Source organism: Marmota marmota, unplaced genomic scaffold (assembly GCF_001458135.2).
Source record: "Marmota marmota marmota unplaced genomic scaffold, marMar, whole genome shotgun sequence".
Taxonomy (NCBI): domain Eukaryota; kingdom Metazoa; phylum Chordata; class Mammalia; order Rodentia; family Sciuridae; genus Marmota; species Marmota marmota.
In genome coordinates this window covers 16,646,042-16,664,504 of record NW_026000016.1, presented here as the reverse complement: position 1 = coordinate 16,664,504, position 18,463 = coordinate 16,646,042, and the positions used below count along the sequence as shown (strand labels likewise).

The window sequence follows — 18,463 nt, the reverse complement described above, 5'->3', positions numbered from 1 at the left end:
AGGGAATTAAAATATTTTGCTCTTGGGATTAGGTCTTTTCCAGACTGGGTCTCTTTAATATTATTTTTTATTTAAAAATTAAAATACTCTGGGTCCCTCTCTTTTATGCTCTATATCAAAAATACTTTAGTGATGTCTCTACTTCCTGTCATTGCAGATCTTCACTTGTGTAGGTTATTCTTTTTCTAGGCATCTGCCTATTTCTTTGTAGAGTGTACCTTTCACAGATCTGCAGCTTTAGTATCTTATGTAGCATTTCAGGAACTAATTTTAAATAAATGTTTAAGGGTGTTTTATAGTCCATACTTAAAAAAAAAAAGACTGAAGCTATTTTTAAGTTTAAGAATATTAACAATGTAAGTAGTTTCTTTTATCTGAGGCTGAAAATAATTTTCTTCCACTGTCAACCCATAACTCAACCAAATTTCAGGGATAATAGAGCATCCTTCCATCTGTGTAATGACCGTTAACCCTTCCAACTACCCCTCCCATCCGAGTAGCTTTATTTACAATTCAATGCTGAGGATAGACAAGAAAGGCAACTGGAAATATTTAAAGGCTTAAGAAAGTGATTTCTTCTATAACAAAAAGATTATATAGAATTGTGGCTTTCCATTTACTATCTTATACTGGACATTATAAAAGTCTGTAGATTTTTAGAAACTACAGTGGATTTGCCCAGTTAACATAAAAGCTTCAAAAAAAACTGTCAAAGACTAAATTACTCTTCTATTTAGCTTCTTATGAAAATATAAAAAGCTGAGCAATAGAAACAATTACGTAGTTAATATACACAAATGTATTGTATTTAAAAAGGGACATTTAAGAACCAATCTTTCAGGCTGGTAACTCCCTCATCTTCAAATAGGGAGCTCAAATTGATCAGATTTTCCCAGTAGTCTGAATTTACTGAAATATTGCTCTCTGAACATGTGAACATTCAGCTTTGTTGTATATATCATCTTCTGTTTCTGGAGTTAGTTGGATATTATCTCTGACTGGAGACAGGGGCTTCTTACAAGAAGGAAGCTTTTCAGAATCTCTGCAAAATACAATAAAATAAATTAGGTATTTTTATGGTAATGATTATTAGATAATAAAATACTTGGAAAAAATAGAGGTTTATGGAAAGGATAAAACCCTTTAATGGATAATCTCTCACTCATTGTGGATCACATTCAGATTCTCCTCTAAGTATTTTCAATAAATTTCGTGTTTTTCTTCTTAAAGTCCCTTCCTGCCTTTCAATGTAGGTGCTAGGCCATTACTAGATATACAGTAGCTAAGGCAGAAAGATTCCAATAGAGAAATTTTAATTCATTTCTCTGTAGGACTCTTCTCAAGTCTGGCTAAGAATCAATATAGGTGAAGCATAACAAATGATTAAACCCAATTTTTTTATCCCTTCTTGCTTTTAATGAAAGACAGCTATATGTCCTTACAAATTAATCTTATTATGAAGATTACATATTTCTATTTCCTGTTAACAAAATTAAACACCAGTAAGTCTTATTTTTCTAAAGGCATGTAATACTGTTGTACCCTTCATTTCTCTCCAACAGCAGTTCTCCAAATATGTTCCATGGGCCATGGAGATTCAAGACACTTTCCGGGAGTTTGTAAGATTGAAATTATTTTATAATAATTTTTAGACCTTATCTGTTTTTCCACTGTGCTGACATTTGTACTAATGCTAAAGCGGAATTGGGTAAAATGGCCAGCAACTTGGCATGAGTCAAAGCAGTGACATGAAATTTCTTAAGTAATGCTAGTGCTCTTGTATTTTCCATTATTGTGCACTTGCAGCTAAAACAAACAAACAAACAAAAAAACACCCAGAAAAAGTTTCAAGAATATACTTGATGAAGCAGTAAAAACCACTAATTTTTAAAAATCTCAATCCTTTGGTATACTTAATATCTTGTGACAAAATAGAAAGCATGTGTAAATCAATCACTGGTACCAAAAACCAACAAAAACGCCCAACAATTTTTAGGTATTTGGCAAAGGAACAAAGAGAGCATCATCATGAAGGAAATAAATAACAATACTCATTGCCCAGATAAATTTCAAACTTTTAAGTAAAAATTAAAATTCTGAAAAACTTGTGTCCTCTGCTGGAAAGCTTCCAAATGTTTAAGACTGCTAATTGTGATTTTGTTCCTTATATTATAAAATGATTTGTAAGAAAAGTACAATTCAATGAACCAGTATTTCCCAAACAATCAATGGATATAGAACTCACAGTCTGTTGTAAGTAACCTTAAAAAAACTACTATTTATTGAAATTTGGTGGAATGGCAAAGAAAGAAGCTTATAATTATCTAATAAATACTTTCCTGGGACTAGGGTTGTGGCTCAGTGGTGGAGTGCTCACCTAACATGTGTGAGGTACTGGGTTCAATCCTCAGCCCACATAAAAAAATGAATAAAATAAAAATTTATCATGTCCATCTACAACAACAACAACTTAACAACAAAAATCTTTTAAAAAGTAAAATAAAATAAACACTTTCCAAATGCAAATATGTGTTGGGTTATATTTTTTCATATACTTTTCAACCAAAACATCATACACAAAAACATCTGCAAATGTAAAACAATGCCACTCTTGGGCTGGGGTTGTGGCTCACTAGTAGTGCACTCGCCTAGCATGTGCAAGGCACTGGGTTCAATCAACAGCACCACATCAAAACAAATAAATAAAATACAGGTATTGTGTCCAAATACAACTAAAAAAAAAAAAAATTACATATTTTTTTTTAAAAAACAATGCCACTCTTTTTAAATTTTTTTGTTTTGGAAAATATAGCATTTTTTTTTTTCATAAAAAAGTACGGCATGTTCACATGGCTTATTATTGTTATTTAAAAATTGAGTATTTTGTTAAATGTCTTTCCTCATTTCTGGAATAGTTAAGTGCTCCTGTATAAAGGTTTCCTGAAAATAAAGTTTGAGAATTGTTGCTGAGTTTAATATTAGACTTTACATACATATACACAAAATAAGAAACAATTGTCTAATACTTGAAAAGTATTTCTACTCATACCAGTTCATCTGACTATGACAATACTTCTATCAGGTAAAGTTTAATTCTATCATCCCCATGTTTGCTCCTCCGCTACACATATTTATTAAGCTTATCAGCACATTTGCTTTATTGAGAAAGTATAAGAAAATAATTATAAATTAATGCTGTGTTGTGGCTTTATTCTGAAGTCTCACTGAAGGAAGAATATGTAGCAATTTTAAAGATCATTTATTTTAAAACAATGCTTACCACATACATTAGAAATCTAGCAAATTCATCAAGTAAACTCTGTGATTCTCCCCATTTTAGATATAATAATTTAGGGAAGTATAACACAGCACTCTTACCCTCTCTCTAAAAGTTTCTTCTCATTAAAATTCTAAGAAATAAGAAGGAAAGAAGGCTGAGACATTTAAGGCCTGGGAAAGTAATAGGTGAAACAGAGACTCCAGAAGCCACACTGAAAACTGATGGTGTGAGAAACAGAAATTGATTCACATGAAACTAGAGAGAGTTGGGAGACAGGGATTGGAATTGTGGAAAACAACAATAGCTCATCTTATTTCAGAACAAGGAACAAGACAACTCACTTTTTAAATCCAAAATTTTTCCAGAGCTCACTTATTTTTATCTGTAATCCTGGCTTGTTCTCAGCATTATGATGATTTCTCTTTTGGATGCTTGATGACTTCTTGCTTAGTCCACTGACTCTAGCAGGTACTAGAGGTTTGATCTTTGTTGTGGAAAGTGAGTCCACAGAACTGGATTTATACAGCCCAGGAACCTAAAGATTAAATGCTCATGTTATCATTACTCTATTAGGCAACTACCTTTAATTAATTTAAAAGTATTGTTTATTCATCAGTACCAAAAAATAATGCATAAACAAAGTATAAAAATGTGTCATTTACAAATGACTACTATAGAGATAATCATAATATTTTAATGGGTAATACCTGCACCTAGCATAAAATTTAAGAGTCATAAATGAACGGAGAGGAATGTGTCTCATTTATTTCTACTTTACCTCTCGAGAGGCAATTGCTGTTACCAGTTTTCTGTGCATCCACTAAATTATTTGCATACATGAGCATGCACACAAAACTGACAGCAGACTATACAATAATTACTTTGCTTTCTTTGATTCCACTTAATGAATGATATATTTTAGAGATTTTTCTTTTTCACATGTAGAACTGACTTTTATTTTGAATAAGTTGCCTGTTCTTCCATTGCACACATGTGGCATTATGTACTTAAATTTCTATCAACATTTTTATTTCCATTGAAGAGTTAATTTTCATTCTGTGGACAATATGGAGCCATTGATGTTTTATTGTTGATTCTCAGTATAATTAAGAGATATATAAAATAGAAGGTATAGAATCTGGCAAAGAGTGTATAAAGAATGGAAAAGTTACAAAAAAAAAAAACCTGGCTTATCCTGGGTCCACAGATTTTAGAAGTATTTTGTAATACATGTCAAAGCATTAAAACATGCATACATTGGGACCAATAATACCACTCCATGGAATTTATCCCTACAGATAATCAGGGTATGTACTCAACTATTTACCCAGAAGATCTTGGTTGTAATATTGTTTAACTATAGCAAAAAAATTTTAAGGGTAAATGACTACAAAAGGATTATATAATAGTACTTGGAAAAAGATCTTACTACCTGTAAAAGAAGTTTCAACTTAACACCTTAAATACCTATCTTTAAGCACAGATACTATTCTAGAAAGTAAGAATGTCGACTTTTTAAAATAAATCACAATTTAAGTATTTTAATTTATAAGTTTTGCTTATATTTTTCATTTTCTTGTTGTAAGCATGTATAGTTTCTGAAATTAAAAATAAATAAATATTTTACCTTGTTCCTTAGAAGTGTGTCTTTCTTTGAGAAACGAGATAAACACTGCTTATAGTTCTGATTACCTTGATTATCAAGTGACTTCATATTACAATCAGATTCCTATATCCCCAGATCAGAAAGAAAATAAATTAGATTTTTACTAGTGGTATTTTCATGACAACTAACCAATACTCAACAGGAAGAAAAATAAGATGAGAAAATCAGTAATAATTTCACAGAAAAAGACTAAAAACATGGCATGGAATTAATAAAAGAAAATAAATTTAATATGGAAAGGATGATAGTTGCCAGTTTCATTGAAGAAACTAGGCAATGTTTCACCTAGAGAAGTAAATTGTATAAAACACATATTTAAAATTTTAAAGGCTTTTCCTTTTCTGAAACATTTGAGCAGCTTGTCAAAATGCTGACTCAGATAAAACTAGAATCTTTTACTATAATACTATAGCTTTACCCATACTAGACTAATAGTTTTCATAAATTATTAGCTATAAAAAGCTGAACCAATGTAGCTCCACATCTCTTCTTTAAATTGTAACATGTTCAACATTATAAAATAAAAAAGGATGAGTAAACACTCAAAAAGCTTTATTTCTTCCTTTTTCAAGATTTAAAAAAAAAATATTGGAACTCTATGCTGTATTATATACTCAAACAACCACCACAATCATAGTGAATAAGACTCCACTGACTTGTACCTTACAGAAACTCTAATATTTCTTCCTCATAGATAACAGTAGCAGTGACTCTGGGCCAAATCATTTTTTTTTTTTTAATTTTTGTGACTGGGGACTGAACCCAAGGGTACTTTACACTGAACTACATCCCCATTTTTTAAATTTTTATTTCTACTTATTGAGACAAGGTCTTGCTAAGTTGCTGAAGCTGGCCTCAAATTTGTGATCCTTCTGCCTTAGCCTCCCAAGCATTGGGATTATAGGCATGTGCCACTGTGCCCAGTTGGGCTAAACCATTTCTTACAATAAAGATCCTGAGAAAGATCCTAAGATTACATTGAACTTTCAGCCTGAAGACTCCCATTTCTCACAGTCATATGATCAAACTGACACATATTTTTTGTTTTTCCTGAGACAGGCTGTCACTATGTTGCCCATGATAGCCTTGAACTTGTGATCCTCTTTCCTCAGTCTCCCAAATAGCTGAGGTTATACACATATGCCTATAATTAACAATCTATCCTAAGAGAAATTTATTATATCTGGCAGCAAAAGAGACGACTCAATGAATTATTCTTGGTTTGTTTACTTTTGGAGGATAAAGGTTCATATTTCTATAACAGGTCAATATAAAAAATGGTTAGCTCAGACAAGTGTGCAGAGTTCTGTCTGTGAGCTGATAAAGACGGCTACTCAGTAAGACATGGGTAAAACTTTATAAAGTGAAACAAAGATGCACACCATAAAAAGAAATAGAATGCCCCAAAGGTGCTCAGCAGACTTGCAAGTATTCTCCTTGACAGAAATGTTTTATTAAAAACGTTCCAGTGATAGCAATTGTGGTGGTACTCAAAACACACCAAGAGGAAAAGTAGTATGCGTGAAAAATGAGAAAGATGGCACTAAAATGGAGACACACATTAAAAGAAACAGTCTTCTAGACTAGTAAGGACAGTACTCAATATGAAAAAAGTAAAACAGAGAAAAGAATATTGAAGTCTCAAAGACAGTCAAGGGTTTGGCTTAAAAAATGCTACAGATGAAAGACTGATGATTCAATTATATAAATTTTTGATTTCAGCTTTCTTCAAATGAAAACAATTTATTTCCACTTTTTAACTTGGTATTTTCCTTCAACTAGAACCCAATATAATTCAAGTTTCCTTTGAGAATTTAAATATTTTCTTTTTAAAGAACATAAGCTGTACTGATTTATTAGATGTCATTCGACACTCAGGATTATCAGACATCAAATTGTCAAATATTACTGTGTTTGTAATTGTTCTTACAATGTGGTAATTATTTGAGTAAAAATAAAGCAGAATGTTATGTTGGTAAATTTGAGATAATGCCACCAGGTCATTTTAAACTATGTCACTTGGATTTTATGAGCAGTACTTATTAGGAGATTTTAGTCAAATCAAAGTCAGAAATAAAAAAATCAAAATCAGAATAAAAGATATTTTATACAGAAGAAAAAAGTGGTTAGGATGCTTTATAAAATCACTGATATTACTATTTTATTTTATTATAAAGTAAAGTTTAGGAAATAAAAATAAATGAAAGTATATATTTTCTGAAGTACTAAAACTTAACAGACAACTTCACATTAATAGGGTCATTTCTTTATAAGGTCTCAAATGTTATCTGAATTTAAGTTATATTAATTTAAGTAGCAAATTTATAATAAATTTTTATTCTATAGATTATTCTGCTTAGGTGGTTTTTGTTTGTTTGTTTTTTGGGGATTGAACTAAGGGGCACTCAACCACTGAGCCACGTCCCCAGCCCTATTCTGTATTTTAGAGACATAGTCTCACTGAGTTGCTGAGGCTGGCTTTAAACTCACGATCCTCCTTTCTCAGACTCCAGAGGGGCTGGAATTACAGGTGTGTGCCACTGTGCCTGGGGCCTCTGCCTAGGTGTTAACGGTGCCAAAACTTGAACACACAGTGGTGTAGAAGTATAGAGTTGGTTTAAATGTACAGGAGTTGGAAAAAAGAAAGATACAGAGAGAAGTTCTTCAAATCAATGAAATGTTAAATTTCTAGACAGAATGAAAAATTAAGATAACCAATAATTAAATAATGTAGGCACATTTCCCTCAATCGTATGATTAACACCTTTTTCTTTCTTACACATAAATTTAAAAACAGGGGTCTCATGATATGACTTACCTCTGAATCAGAATCCTTACTGGAAGGCTGAGAAAGTTTTGAAGTATTTAAACTGTGTGATGATAACTCTTCACTTTCCTGAGACTGTGAAGACCGCTCAACGTCATGTAAGGGTGGAGACTCACCACCAGACTCATCACTCTTTGACTGAGGTGTCTGGGGCACTGCATTGTTCTCAGGCATAGCAGCGAGGGAATCACTCATTCTGCGCAACTGCTGCAACGCTGTGCCTGGGGTGGGGCTTGGAGTTCTGGAAAAACCCCCAAGACTTCCAGACCAACTAAAACAACTTCTTAGAGTTCCCATAGTTGGTGGTGAAACAGTCCTTGTGAATTTGCTGGTTGTAAGAGACTGGGACTCTTCATCAGCAAACACAGTCACATCCTTTGGAACCTGATCACTTGAATTATGTGCTATGTTTGTATCCACCAGCTTCCTGCCTTCTAGGTCTCGACAATCTGACTCACTGAGATTGGTCACTTTATCTGTGACAGAAGCTTCATCTAGAGGCTGGCTGTTCTCTTTCTTTGATATGCAATCCACAGAATCCAGAGGACTGCAAAAAAACCTAACAAAAAACCAGGAAGAATAGATTATTAAGTATTTTAGAGTTTTCTCACAAAGATAACAAGATTCAATATTTTATAAGTAAAGGCAATATAGAGCTGGAATTTCAATCAAAGCTTAATTTTTATTATGCCAACATTCACATTAAGAATTTATTTATACAATCAATTTTTAAACAGGCCTTCCTAAAAACAATTCTCTCTATATATGTATTTGAAATTTCTAGACCTAATATTTAATCTAGACCTAATCATTACATAAGTGTTCTCTCCCCTAACCTATCTATTTATTTATTGCACTGCTGGGAAAGGAACCGAGGGCCTAGCCCAGGCTAGGCAAGGTGACACCACTGAGCTGACTCCTCAGCCCTGCTTTAACTCTTTTAACTCCCAAAGAGAAAGCGAGCTGTTTGAGAGTAGGTATTGTCTATGTGTTTGCATCTTCATTGTACCTAAGAGAAGAGCTAACACATGGTTGGCAGTCATACACATGAATAACACAAAGGACAATTTTCAACTCTTACCTCATATTTTATAGGAAAGAAAATAAATTAGCCATCTACCTATCATCTTTTACTCCTAGCATCAAATCACCTGGGAACTTGAAGTAGTATTCTAATCTACCAGCTTGTTTTATACCCTATCAACTTCTGCTATTTTAAATATAAAAACTTTCAAATTAATCACTAAATCTGTTATTACTAAAGCAATATTAGTTGTTCAGTGGAGCAGCTTTAAAAAATGCTTCAAAAAACTCCAATAAGGGGGTAGAGACATAGTTCAGCGGTAGAATGCTTAACAAAGACCAAACACACACACACACACACACACACACACACACACACAAAGACTTTAAAAATACAATAAAAAGTGGTCTGGAATGCAACTCAGTGCTTGTGAGATCCTGGGTTCAATCCCCAATATTGCAGAATGAAAAAGGGGGTGGGGTGAGAAAGAAAGAAGAGAGAGAATGAAAGAGAGAAATAAAGAAAGGAGGGAAAGAAGGGAGGAAGGAAGGAAAAGAGGAAGAGAAAAAAGAGGGAGAGGAAGAAGAGAGGGAAAGAGGAGGAGAAAGAACCTTTCAAAAAAGAGAATCTACCTCCTTTAGTAAGCATTGGTTGAAATCTAAGATAATGAACTAAATATAAGATAATGAGCTAAATAAACTTCTATTTTTTTTATAAATTTCCCAGTCTATGGTATTCAGTTACAGCAACAGAATATGGACTAATACAGTACAACCATCTAAAGTCAATAAAATGTTATTTATTGTGTGTTTACCATCAGGTCCTGTCTTAGGCAATTTACTTAACATAACTCATTTAATTAATTGTCTCAACAACACTGGGGTTGTTACAACTGTGTTAAAAAATTTCTAAAATTTTTATTTTTGTAGGCTGGGAGGTAAATGAATAGAATAACACTTTCTATCCAATAGTCTCTCCTGGCCTATTTCAATGTACCAAAGTTTAATTAACAGAACAGGGAAGTTGCCTGAACTGAACTCAACACTTTGGAAAGCTCTATTTCTTACAAAACAAAAGTAAAACACCCAGAAGTAAACTTGCCCAAGTCAAACATCTCATGAACATGACAAGACTCATATCCAAGAGGTCTGATGCAGGGGTTTAAATTCCTAACCTCCAAATTGTAATACTTTTCAAAATCTCATCATCCTTTACAGGGACTATGGGAACAGCCCCGCAGATCTTTGTGTTCCACATTTGGTCCTCTCAAACTTGTTTTCTCTGGGTGTTCACAGTGGTCTATCTAAAATGAGAATCAAATCACAACCCTCTCCTGATAAGAAACCCTCTAAATGTTTCCAATCACCTCTAAAGAAGACTAAAGGTTTTAGCTTGACATACAAGCCTTTCATGAGCTGGCACCCACCTACTACTGCTGCCTCTTCACCTCCCTCTTCCAAACTTTCTTTCTGGTAGTAATAACAGCAACTATCCATAGTAAGTTAGTTGTGCCATGCCCCATGCTGCTTCCCATCCCCAAACCTCTGCTCAAGCTGTTTGGCTCTACTGGGAAGGTGTTTGGCTGCAGTCTTTGTCAGCTTCACCCTACCAGCAAATCCAACACTGATGCTTTCTAAACACTGCCCCTTTGATGCTCTCAGAACACTTTATATGTGTTTTAATGACCACACTGCCACAATAAATGAAAAATTTTGTTTATGTACTTATTTTTCCACCTGGACCACAAATGTCTCAAAAACAAAAAGTATGTCTATCTCATTTTTGGAATCACAACACACAGCATGGTATTGGATTCGCAGTTAATATTCAACTCTACAGTTATCTATATCTTAATATACTTCCAAAAAGACTCACAAAATTGCATAAAGCCCTTCGAAAAAATCAAAGTACCATTTATACTGAATACATATCACTTTCACACTATCAGAGTCCCAAAATCCTAAGCTGAAGCCTCATGTGCTGGTAGACATACTAAGGCAGGTCCTACGCCTCACTGGCTCTAAAGCCAATGTTAACTCAAGACAAAATAAATATGAACCCATTACATAATATATCAGATAAACAACATTCTGAAGATATATCTTTACCTGCTTCTGGTCCCTGGAACCACAACTGCCCCACTTTCTTTGTTTTTTCTCTGTAAAAATGTTGCAAATTTATTTCTTGTCTGAGGTGGTGTGCTTAAAGTTTTTGTTTGAATAGTTCCATCTTCCAGGGCAGGCACAAACATTTCAGAAGATTTCAATGATTCATTATTTTCACAGCTATTTTTCTTGATCTTCTTGGTAAATGAGAGAGAATACTGATTCAACAGATCATCTTCTGACAGCTCTTCTAAATAAAAACAAAAGAATCTGTAAATCCTAGAGATTTGGCTTTGACTTCATGGTCTGTATCCACTGTCCTAACAGTGAAGTCTTACTTTTTTAAAACTATGCTTCACAAAAGGAAACAGGAGAATGACTCAAAAACAATTACCTGAGCTGTGTTTTACAATTTCTAAATTGGTTAAGATTCAATGCCAATGATTTGTACGATTTAATATGAAAGTACCCTACTCAAAATTTCAGGACACATTTCTATATGGTTATATGCTTATTATAATAAAGGCCTAATTTTGTATGTAAATAAAATGAAAGGCAATTCACAGATAAACATATAAATAATAACTTATTTTTAAGTGTTCCAATAAAACCAGCAGCTATTTATCCATACCATTTATGTTTTATAGTTTTTAAAGTATATGTGGCTCACACATTGTCAAAAGTGATTTTTGCTTTAAACATCTGATTGTTATTACCTAGATAAGAGACTCCTGTCTATCAAGTGCATTCTGTGGTACTGTAATAAGTTGCAAGACTGAATGATTCTAATACATTTAATAAGTCTGAATAAGCTTAATAGATTAAAGCCTGAGAATTAGGATATAGAAATAGCACTAAGGTACTACTGAAATTTCAAAAGTTATAGATCAGTAAACTTTATCTTGATCCCTGGCTAAGTTTGCTCATTATGTGGGGGATTATGAGTCCTTCAGAAAAAGAAAAATCAAGTATTCTAGGATACCTAACAAGGCTTCTTCAAGAAGAAACAGCAGTTTAGTCTGTTGACTAAACTCATTTTCTTGTTATGATGAGTCTGGTAGTCTAGTTGTTTAGGGGAATTCCAGAAGGTGTGCATATCTTGAATTCGGCAAGATACCTCAGTATCTCTCATACTATCCTAGGGGACAATGTAGAGCAGTACCTGTTATGTATTAGTTATGTGGATCTGCAGCAAGTTCTACAGCCAAAGAGACTACTGTCAATGCTTGGTCTGAAAAGAAGCTGGTCTCATACGCTCTAGATTCCTGTACTTTTTCCAATTCTGGTAGACATTATATAAACAAGTTTTAACACAAACTTTAAAACATAGGAGGCCATATATATTTTATAATTTTCAAATGACCCATACACTAGATGGTAACACAAAGATTAAAAACTAACATGAATTGAAATTTCCACAACAAGGGTAATGTAACCCACACTTGAGTTTAAAATATAACTGTACTTGGTTCAATAGCAACTCAAGGAACTCAATTATAAACTTGGTAAATGCCAGGAAAATGTCAAGAATGCTAATAAAAACTAATGCAATCTCAGTTTGCATATGAAAACACAGTCTCTGGATGAAAGACTGAAGGAATGCTACAACTATAAGTAGACCGAATCTCAAGAATTGTACTCACTGTAGTAGTTATACAATTATTAAAAAACTATATTTCATCTAAAACACAATCTTGATAAAGAACTTTTAGCTTAGGAAATTTATAAAAGTCATAACTGTTATCAATAGTACCTGTAGGACTGTCATAAAAATAGGGATTAAACTTATTCCAGTATTTGTGGGTATGTGTGCCTGTGCACACCTAGGAGACAAAATCCATCGATAAATGGTAGTTATAAAGAAGCAAACTTAGTGCAACATAAAGAATTCACTGATAATGAGCCATTTACAGAAAATAAATAGCCTATCTGTATTGTATTGGAAAAAAAAAGGGGGAAAAAAGTATGGTATATTTGCTGTTTCACACGTATTTTTATGCTATATACCATATATCATAATTCCCATTTCATATGAATAAAAAAAGATTCAGAAATATCATGAAAAAGACTTAGCTTCATAAGAAATCAAAATGTCTTGGCCAAATGCATATAATCTATACCGAGCTTAAAAATAAGTATGTACCAAAATTTTGCAAAGGTCATTGTTTTGTTTTTGTTGTTAGTCTTCCATTCATCAATGTAGCTGAGAAGGAAGTAAGAGAGAAAAAAGAGATTATAATTATTTTTCCCACTTTTGTGGTGAAAAAAACTTCTGTGTTTCTCAATACCTAGTACTCTACTTTTAGTGCTTCCCTCCTGCCATCCTGATACTGGGGTTTGAACCCTGGGGCCTGGTATATGCTAGGCAAACCTCTACCACTGAGACACATCGCCAGTCCTTCTTATTTGAAACAGGATCTTGCTAAATTGCCTTGAACTCAAGATCATTTTGCCTCAGCCTCCAGAGTAGCTGGAGTTAGGCATGCCCTACCATGCCTGGCTCCCTCTTAGTACTTCTGTTCAACATCTTACTGGAGGTTCTAATATTCCAGAAAATATTGGGGCTGGGGTTGTGGCTCAGCGGTAGAGCGCTTGCCTCGAATGTGCAAGGCCCTGGGTTCGATCCTCAACACCACATAAAAATAAATAAAAGTCACTGTGTACAACTACAAAAAATAAAAAAAAAAAATTTGAAAAAGGCACCTAAACTGCAAAAGGAAAAGCAAGACTGTCTTTATTCATAAGTGACATGACCATCTATGTAGAAATCCTAGAGTCTATAAGAAATACTAGAATAGGCAATTTTAGCAAAGTTGGAAAACAGCAGATTAACATAAAAATCAACTATATTTCTATATACTAGCAATGAACTGGAAATTGAAATAAAAATACGATTAAAGCATTATTATTATTAATCATTTAATTAAGGATAATTAAAGACTATCCTTATAATCTGAAATATAAGGATAAATTTGACAATAGATGTGTAAGATCTCTATATTATAAATTAGTGAGTATTAAAGGCTTAAATGGATTAGAAAACTCAATATTGTTAAGACACTAACTCTCTCCATACAGATAGATCAATCCAATTAAATTCCCACAGCTTTTTTTTTGTTTCTTAAAAAATTTAACAAGCTAGCTCTAAAATATACATGGAAATATGAAGAACACAAAATAACACGAGCAACTTTTCAACAGAAGGACAAACTTAGAAGACTTATACTACCCGATTTCAAAATGTACTACAACTATAGTGGTAAATAATATATTTGATCCTAAGTTGAGATTAATAGCACATAATAATAGAGTTCAAAAAGACACACTCTTATAGGATCAACTGATTTGGAGTAACTGTGGCAAGGCAATTAATTGAGTAAACGATAACTTTTTAACAAATGATACTGGAACTTGACTGCCACATGCAAGGTAAGGAATACCTTACATCATATATTAAAAAAATTAGATCAAAATGGATCACAGGCTTAAATATAAGAGCCAAAACTATAAAACTTCTAGGGAAAAAAAAGAAGATTTTAGCAATCTTAGGTTTGACAAAAATTTCTTAAATATGACCAATACTCACTAGTATTCTATGAAAAACTAAAGACATACCATTTCTTGGTCTTTTCACCATGGATGATTTCCTTGGAAGATTTAATCCTTTAGTACTAATCACTTGTTTAATGCCCACAGTACTTGGATTTTCCTTCAATTGTGTAGCACCTGAAACATTATCCAACTCAAGTCTAGGGCAATAATTCCTATGCCAGATGCTGTTAACAGTAGACGACTTTTGACAAGTTTTGTTGTTCCAACTATGACTTCTTGATAGGTCAGACTACAAAAGAAAAAGGTTACTCGAAGAAGAAAGATAATCAATTCTTTTCCCTCTGTAATGATATAGATTAGAATTAAATAAATTATCCTTAAAAAGATCAGCTTTGAAGTATCTGTCCCTTAACAACATTTTATACTTTTAGCTAGCCCTATATTTTTCTATAAATGTGTCTTGTGTTCCCAGGTCTGTGTTTCTTCTAATGAGACTTAAGCCATTCTAGTGACCCATTTGTAAGAAATAAAAAACAAAATTTCCTAAGATGAATAGTGTAAGAAATGAGATCGCAATTGACAAAGTGTGGTTAGGAAAAAAGTCACCTTTAAATTGGAATACTATTTCAATACACAATATTAATTAGTTAAATAATTAACTGGTAATATGTCTACAAATAATCATATATGTAACCTTTAAAATGCACCTGATCATAAAATCATGTACTTTAATGTAATCAAGTATCCTACCTTAAGAACGTGGCTGAGTTCAACCCAAAACAAGTGAAAGTTACATAACATTAGTTTCTATTAGATCCACACCAGATGCCATCTTTAGTGGACAATGGTGAGAAATAAAAAGTTACTGTGGTCTACAATGACAGTTTTTGAGAAAGGGCATGGCTTGATGCCAGTTGGTATTGGCAATCACTTTTAATGCCAATATGAATTCTTCCCAATTATGACACATTTTCAAAGACAATGATCTGCTAAAAGGATGTCAATGATAGTCTTATTTAAAAACGGACAGGTAAAGTATGTGTGTGTGTGGTGGGGGGAGTAGGAGATACAACAAAAAAAATGTCAACTGGGAGGCATGAATCCCAGGTGATAAATTCCCACATAAACTAAAATCTAAATTTTGCACTTAAATAAAAAGGAAAATAAGTATAAATCAACCAAGATGACATTAATCAGGATATTGAGAATTAACAAGGAATGTAACTTAATTAAGGGAATGAGTATTAAAAACTACTTTAGCAGTATTGTTCCAGGAATTATATCCCACTGATAGTTTTATTGAAAAAGCAGAAATAGGTGAGTAGAAAATCAGACAGGGAAGAATAAATTTAGATGAAAAAAATTAGTTTGGTGTATAATGAATTTCTCTATGAAAAAGGGAAGGATTAGACAGGGATTTGGGCTTATGAAGGATGGTTGTTTTAATAAGCCATTACCTTGCTGTTCAGAACTAGACATATTTAATACAACTACATTTAACTTTCTGAAATGAAAAACTGGTGAAATTATAGTATCACTAATTCACATGCGGAGCAGAGTGAACACTTTCAGACTCTTTCTTCCAACAATCACTTCACAAAACAGTAAGGACAAGAAATACAAGCACAAACTCTAGCTACAATAACATTTTGAGGTACTTTTATCCATACTCTATTTTCTGAAGTAAAGACAATTCCATACTACATCAGATACTTCCACACTACAGAAGATAAAAGATAAACGTGTCAAAAGACTTAGCAGAAGAAATACCAAACCTAAGTATCAACAGAAGAGAATATCAATGAAAAGCCAATTCCATCTGCAGAAACCTGAAGAAAAGCTCAGGAATTTAAGGCATGAGGGACTCTGAAGGCCAAAGATGGAGGAAGGTTGAAAAGGGGTTGTTATTTGCTGGGTCCCCATCACCAACCTGACCATACAGTCAGCTAACACTACCGACTTCACAACCACATGATTGGACTTTTGAAACATAGAAACAAACATAAAACAATAGGCATTTAGAAAATGAAGATATTCTTTTTTCCTAGAAACAAAATGAAATGAGAAGCTAAATAATAAATGGTAAGGAATCACTCAGCTTGCCCCAATTCACTCTACTATCCTGCTCTCAAAATGCAGAGTCAGGTTTATATACTTTAAGTAGACACTAGAGGATTCCCTTTTGGAAAAATGTAACTGTGCAGAGAAAACATTCTCTGACACCAAAGAATTTACAAACAAGCAAAGCCAGCTTGTTATAAATGAGATCAACCGAGAGTAAAGTCTAAGACTATAAGTCTTTCCTCCACACACTGGTTTCCAATGAGCTTTTCAGTCTCTCTCAAACATGATTGGAAAAAAGAAAGTCTCTACTATAAAAAAGACCAAAATAAACAGAAAAATACCTTCAAAGCAAAAAGAGATGATGCAAACAGCCAAAGAAAATGTCCTAGAAATTATATTTAATATTACTGGAGAGTGATTCTAAGTTATATTCATAATACAAATCTTTTTTTAAAAAGTACAATTACAGGAATACTTAGATGTGGTAGAAATTTAAAAATTCAATAGAATTTTCAGCAGTGATAGAAATGATAGCCAATACACATGAAAGGTAGCCCATGTAACTGAAAAATTAAAACAGCAACTGATTTTTTTTCTTTTTCTTTCTTTCTTTTCTTTTTTCTTTTTTTTTTGGTGCTGCTGGAGATCAAATTCAGGGCTTTACCTATGTTAGGCAAGTGCTTTACCACTGAGATATACTCTTAGCCAAACATTTAATTTTAATTAATGTGTTAATTAATGTGCACTGCCACATGTAGTTAGTGCCTACCATGCTGGACAGCAGATTAGAAAACAAAATAAAGAAATAGCAATCAGAGTATGAAGTTTACATAATTTGAGTTGATGAACATACAGCTCTCTTTTGGTATCATTATGAGGACTATGGTGCTCTCTTTCTCTCCGTTTTTAGTACTAGAGATTAATTCCAAAGGTACTTTAACACTGAGCTACATCCTTAGTCCTTTTTATTTTGTATTTTGAGACAGAGTCTTGCTAAGTTCCTAAGGATCTGCCCCTGCCTCTGCCTCTTGAGTTGCTGGGTATAGGTGTGCACCACCTCACCTGGCATGATTACTTTTAAATGCTCAACTTGTCACCAGATTGTTAGTGAGCATTTTCTTCAGGTTCACTGCTTTCTCCTTTGCAAGGAGCTCTGATTCCTTTACAAGGTTAACTTTAAGTCATTCTTGGTCTGTCCATAATGAACAACACAAAAATTCCCTTAACATTTTATCTTCTACTATACATGCTGTTTTCTTTGGCCTGAAATCACTCACCCTTGAAAATCCTTGCTAATCCATGCAGACCAAGGACACACATTGTCTTCTCTGTGAGCAGACAGTGGAATGCCTGGTTTAGAATCACAGTTCTTCTATTTATTCAATGTGTCACTTGGGCAAGTTACCCAACTTTTCTCTAATTGTCTACAAATTGAGAATAGTACTGTCTTCAGAGGCTTGTTGAAACATAAATCAGTTAATATTTTGAAGTGCTTAAAATACTATTAGAAAAATAATACGTGGTCAAAAACTGTTATTATTATCAGGAAGCATTCTCTTCTCATGTGGAGTTAGGTCTATGCCTTTTGTTTTCACAGATCCTAGAATACATCTCTATTATAGCACTCTCCACATTTCTCTCTATATAATCACATTCCCTTTTCTAGAAAATGAGCACATTATAGGCAAGGAGGGTATTTTATTTTTCTTTATATTCCAAAACCCTAGCTAACTTAACTATGTCATCACAGTACTTAATAAATGCTTAGTAAAGGACTGAATTAGTAAGCAAGGGGAAAAAGACCTATGCTAGACTGGAAGCTAGGAGAAAACAGAAAATATCAACCAGAAAGAAAGCTAAAAGAAGCAAGAAGCTTTAGCAATCAAAAGAATGCTAAACTTTATTTCCAAGTTTTTTAGTTTGAGAAAATAAGAGATCACGCAAG

The 18,463-nt window shown here is 33.3% G+C and overlaps 1 protein-coding gene and 1 non-coding gene across 3 annotated transcripts in view; both read right to left on the bottom strand.

The window, feature by feature from the left end:
* Positions 1 to 296: 296 nt before the first annotated feature.
* The window catches only part of Exo1 (exonuclease 1), a 31,426-nt gene continuing 13,259 nt past the window's right edge, over positions 297 to 18,463 (bottom strand). For both annotated transcript variants that reach the window (XM_048809214.1, XM_015483541.2), the window contains exons 10-15: positions 14,518 to 14,743; positions 10,906 to 11,152; positions 7,765 to 8,332; positions 4,908 to 5,009; positions 3,622 to 3,815; positions 297 to 1,042 (exon numbers count right to left, since the gene is read on the bottom strand). In XM_048809214.1, coding sequence (XP_048665171.1) covers positions 907 to 1,042; positions 3,622 to 3,815; positions 4,908 to 5,009; positions 7,765 to 8,332; positions 10,906 to 11,152; positions 14,518 to 14,743 — 1,473 coding nt within the window. In that variant the 3' untranslated portion in view covers positions 297 to 906. The remainder of the gene's footprint in view (positions 1,043 to 3,621; positions 3,816 to 4,907; positions 5,010 to 7,764; positions 8,333 to 10,905; positions 11,153 to 14,517; positions 14,744 to 18,463) is intronic.
* LOC125618595 lies at positions 9,719 to 9,849 on the bottom strand. Its single transcript, XR_007349932.1, has one exon. It is a non-coding gene; the product is annotated as a small nucleolar RNA SNORA36 family (small nucleolar RNA).